Consider the following 5,269-nt stretch of genomic DNA (forward strand, 5'->3'; position numbering starts at 1 on the left):
ATGAACATCACAGTGGGGGTAATTCTTTCCAAAAATCTGCCCTATTCGTTTGTTACATAGCCTTCTCTTGATTAAGATGTTTTTGCCACGTGTTGGAGCCGAAACGGAACAAGTAAACAATAGCGGTGAGTGAAATATATATAGAAAAAAAGTAAACAAGTTGGACCTCTCTGTGCGAGCTATTTTGCGGCTGCGAGTTGATTCCTACAAGACCACGTGTTAGCGGTGATCCCTGGTTCGAGCCCCACGTGCCGGTGTTCGAAGCCTGTCCACCATAACCCAGCTGAGTGTCACGTATGTTTAAGACCGTGAAGATGGCCGAGAGCACCAGGGAGAAGGGTGTGGAGCCCCGGGCGAGGATGGACGGCTTCAGCAGCACCCTCAGCGAGTACAGCACCACCCTGGCAGACATGGTGAGCCCCGGCCATTGCTCCTCCAGACATATATAACCCTTTCCCTCTGTCTATCTATCTATCCATCATTTCAGTTTGTCTATGGCTTCCCCAGACATATATAACCCTTTCCCTCTGTCAATCTATCTATCCATCATTTCAGTTTATCTATAACCCTTTCCCTCTGTCAATCTATCTATCCATCATTTCAGTTTATCTATGGCTTCCCCAGACATATATAACCCTTTCCCTCTGTCTATCTATCTATCCATCATTTCAGTTTATCTATGGCTTCCCCAGACATATATAACCCTTTCCTTCTGTCTATCTATCTATCCATCATTTCAGTTTATTTATCTTATTTTTCTTCTATGGCTCTTCAAATTTTTCCTTCTTCCCATCTTTCTTTACTTCTTTACCCTTTAATTTCCTTTCTCTCATTCTTTTCTTCCTTTTTTTTCTTTCTAGACTCATTGGCCCATATTACCAAACTCTTCTTCGAAACCTTAGTAGCCTATATTTATTTTTAAGTCTACTGTGGAAGTTTTAGGGGTTTCCATGGCTGTTTTTCTTAACCCCATTGGACAAAGCTTCTGCAGACATATTTGACCCTTTACACTCGCATAGGCCTATATTACCAAGCTCCTCGAATATGAAAGTTGATATTTCTGTGGATAAGTAAGATTATAGTATAAGTAAGATAAGATAGTATAAGTAAGAAAAGTAAGATGCTTATGGATAGATAAGCAGTGAGTAGCAGGCTTTTTTATTTATTATTGTTTCCTTTTTTTTGCCCTTGAACTGTTTCCTCTACCAAAAAAAAAAGTCACTATCAAATTGTGCAGCTAAAAATTTATCCCTACCTCTTCCCTTTTCATTACTTCCCAGGTGACAGCTCCATATTTTGTATCTCCATTTTCTTTCATTTTCCCATCCACCTAATTTACCCTTAACCTGCTTTCTCCCACTGTACCCCCTAAATAATTTATCATCATTCCTAATCCACCCCTTTTACAATCTTTTTTCACACACCCTATTTTGCCTCCTTCACATTTTTCTCCATTAATTGCCACTAATTTTCTTTCCTCACAGTTAGCAAACCTAGAGACCCTTTAAATCATAAGTCACGAGTCGCAACACCTCCCCATCAGGCCTTTCTTGGGTGAATGACACACATTCACATATCGCCAAGAGAAGATGGCGCCACTATAAATACTTGCCTGCGCCTTGACGGACTGGGGCAGACTACCATCCAGGCCCCTCAAGAAAGCCTACCGGCGCTATAGGCGTACACTTAAAAAAAAAAATAATAATAATAAAAAAAAAGCCCACAGTGAGTTGCTATCATTAACTAACAGAAAAGTACTGAAATAATGATCAGCCAATCACATGACCCCACTGAAGAAACTAGTTATTACGTAATAGGTTTCCAATTATCGTGTTGCAATATTGAGTTTTAAGGATATATTTCAAATTCAGAGTGCTTTGTAAGGTCTGACCTCCTGCATTCTTTCCTTTGTGACAGAACAAAGCCTTGGAGGAGCTGCAGAGCCGCAGGGTGGGGCTGCAAAGTGTGCTGGAGGGGAAGCAAAAGCAGACTGCCAATCTAAGGGCACAGGTGGATGCCCAGCGAGGTGAGTTGATCACCCTGCATAGGCCTGCTATGCGAGTCTACATTCTGTTGAAGATTTCTTGTCTTCTTTTTTCAAGGTTTGTGGGGTGGCATATCTAGTAGTAATAAATTTTGTCGTTCCAGTGCGGGAGCGTGGCTGGAAGGAACAGGAGAATGCAGCCCTCCTGCGGATCAAACAGCTCAATGAGGAACTTGATGCAGCCAAGCAGGACCTAGAGAAGGTCAGGGGACGGGGTGAAGAGCTGCGGCAGCTGAGGCTGAAGAAGGTGTAAGTGTGCCCATAAGCATATATATGTACAGTATGCCTCATGGCTTGTTAAAATCAGTTAAAGAAATGAAGAAAGGATAAGATGATGTGGAATGAACTGCCAGGGTTGTAATATTTGTATGGTTAGGGGCCTTCAAGCATGTCTGTTGTGTGTTGCAGGAGTGAGTTTGAGGAAGAGATGCGGGAACTCTACTCTGAATTCCGGTGTCTTCAGCTGCTGGGGGAGGTATGTTTTATTTATATTATATATATATATATATATATATATATATATATATATATATATATATATATATATATATATATATATATATATATGCTTTTCATTTTCATTTTTTCTCTTTCAGTATTATATATATATGAAGTTCTGCTATGATGTGCACAATTACTATGAATTTTCTTTTACATCCCATATTTACCATGCATCACAGTTTGTAATCCTAGACCAATACTGAAGATTTCTAACAGATTTTGACTCACCTCATGTCTCGGGAAGGTTCTTTTTCCATTTAGTATTGCATTTTCCCAAGTTTTCTTACCAAGAGGATATTGGAGAATTTCCACTTTTCATTTGTATTGTTTTCACATCATACAGAGATGCATACAATACACAGAAAATGATGCATTTGAGTAAATGCTTATTGCATAAGTTAATAGACATCATGACCATAGATGCAATTTTAAGTCGCAGTGGATTTCCCCCTTAATGCCTGCTTCACCACCACCCATCTTGTTAAATGATTTAGTGTACGTAATCCTTTGTCATTATGTACTTTTATAGAGTTCATGACCTGGCCAGGTAATGCATAGATTTCCTTTTGATAACATGACTGAGAGGTTGAATGAAGTTTCTTTTTCCCGTAGGGTGAGAAAGGGAACAAGGAGGAAAATGCAGAGCTACTGTCTCACCTGGAGAAGGAAGTGGCAGAGTTGGAAGAGGAACATGCGGCACTTGTTGCTGATGCCAGTACTAACGGAAGTCTTCCGCTGAACACCCTGCAATCCATCCTGTAGGTAGTGTGGGCATGGGTGTGGGTGTTTATTTACCCAGTTTTATTTACTTAGTTCTGGTATGCAAGAAATGTACCGTACTATGCTTATGCGGTCCATCCATCTCTATGGCTCAATTGATCAAACTCAGCTTTGAATTTGTTTATGGCTTTGGAGTGCACCATCTCCCTGTCCAGAGATAACTTTGTGCTATCCAAGATTCTCTTTGTGTATGGACTTCATTTGAATGAACTTTAGCTAAGCTCTAGCATGAAGACCAAACTTATGGCAACTTCTCAAGCTTACAAACTATTATGTCAATTTCTCCAGCTTGTGCTTGTGATTTAATATAACATTGTGCTTTCAGAAATGAGGGTAGTGAATACCTGAAGGAAATTGAAAAGGAAGCCAATCAGTTTAGGGATAAGGAGGCAGCCCTGAAGCAGCAGCTGGAAGCCCTGCAACAAAAAGCAGATGAAGCTGCTCCACAGCAAGACGTTCACATGTCAGAACAGTGAGGTATAATTTCTAAATCAGACCCCAGCGCACTTGTATCAGACCCCAGCATACTTGGATCAGTAATTGATTAGATTATCAACTAAGCTGGTTAACAAACATTATGGAATACAGTAATGACTATATTTTCATTTTGTTGTTTTATCATTTGTTGGGAGTTTGATACTAATATTTCATTAAACAGTATATACCTGTATCCTTTATTTTCACTGCACTGCAGGGCTAGCATCCTATATGTTAACTGTGTTACTGTACAAAATTATATGAATAAACTGCTCAGCAACTCTCCAATAGTAGACAAACATCTGATGACCCACATTACTTAATTGCTATTGACTTTCCACTGTCAAAGCACTGTAATTCCACACTGAACCAAACAACTTTACTGCCGTGGTTAGTGGTATGCTGAGCACTACACATTAGCCTCAACTTTTTCAACACAACATATGTACGTTTTTGCTCACCACTCTACACAGCATATTTTCGCAACCTCAACACCCAGAGGATTAATATTTTTAAAGGAGTATTAATTGATAATGAGGCAGGTTTCAGATTATCATTATTTTCATTGAAATGAAAGTATATTTACTTTTGTATACTTGCATAATAAAGATTAAAACTTATTGTGAATTTCTCTCCCTCAAAGTATACAGAACACTTCTTCAGTAAAGTAATATTCAATACAATACTGGGCCTTCATGATGAAGAGGCAGAGCTTGCACTGGATTGAACTTTTAAACCTTGATATGCTGTCATTTCAGCTTTACTGTCCCTGATGTTTCAGCCTTCAGGTGTGCAAAACAGACCTCTGTTCAACATCCACATGAAATTTGCTCTTTGAAGTACAAATTAGTATCCTGCAGTGAAGCTGAGAAAAGCAGCATATCCTGAAGAATAAGTATTTCCTTCATGTTGGACAAAAATTATATCTTGAAAATGGCTGCTGCTACTCATTCAGTCAGCTTTATTGGATGTCATTAGAAAGGGGCAGACAACACCCAGGAAAACCCCTTCCAGCACCCACTGCAAGCATTCAGGCTGTACCATCTAAATTTATCAGTCTACCAATCCTGGAACCCTATCAAAGACTTGATAAAAGACAGGCAAAGCTACACTTGTTTTCTAGATTTTACATACAAATTTAGACATATTAAATAAGCTGTAAAGTAACATTTATAATTATTTGAACACATTAATAGTCTGAAAAGATAGGCAAGAAATGTGACTTTAAAGTTTATTTATCTAATTTGTTACATATGCAAGAAATTCAAAATATGAGTTTTAACCAAATCCACATATCTATTTTGTTCAAACACATGCATAGTTGTCACTACTACTACTACTACTACTACTACCACTACCACTACTACTACTACTACTGCTAGAGAGAGAGAGAGAGATAATTTTCCAACCACCTATTACATCTTCCTTTCATTGTTTTCCTGTTCTCTCTCTCTCTCTCTCTCTCTC

The 5,269-nt window shown here is 38.9% G+C and overlaps 1 protein-coding gene across 1 annotated transcript; it reads left to right on the forward strand.

The window, feature by feature from the left end:
* Positions 1-151: 151 nt before the first annotated feature.
* LOC126981504 (uncharacterized) lies at positions 152-4,422 on the forward strand. Its single transcript, XM_050832611.1, has 6 exons — positions 152-413; positions 1,918-2,026; positions 2,149-2,293; positions 2,453-2,519; positions 3,158-3,303; positions 3,651-4,422. Exons 1-6 carry the CDS (start codon positions 297-299, stop codon positions 3,799-3,801), a joined length of 735 nt encoding a protein of 244 aa, XP_050688568.1. The 5' UTR covers positions 152-296; the 3' UTR covers positions 3,802-4,422.
* The last annotated feature ends 847 nt before the right edge of the window (positions 4,423-5,269 follow it).

The sequence above is a fragment of the Eriocheir sinensis genome, chromosome 48, assembly GCF_024679095.1.
Source record: "Eriocheir sinensis breed Jianghai 21 chromosome 48, ASM2467909v1, whole genome shotgun sequence".
NCBI lineage: Eukaryota > Metazoa > Arthropoda > Malacostraca > Decapoda > Varunidae > Eriocheir > Eriocheir sinensis.

Bases quoted from the DNA above. Each gene is read 5' to 3' on its own strand.
- LOC126981504 (XM_050832611.1), top strand. From the start codon at position 297: ATGTTTAAGACCGTGAAGATGGCCGAGAGCACCAGGGAGAAGGGTGTG. The intron at 414-1,917 runs GTGAGCCCCGGC...CCTTTGTGACAG, and splicing joins GCACCACCCTGGCAGACATG to AACAAAGCCTTGGAGGAGCT. The intron at 3,304-3,650 runs GTAGGTAGTGTG...TTGTGCTTTCAG, and splicing joins AACACCCTGCAATCCATCCT to AAATGAGGGTAGTGAATACC.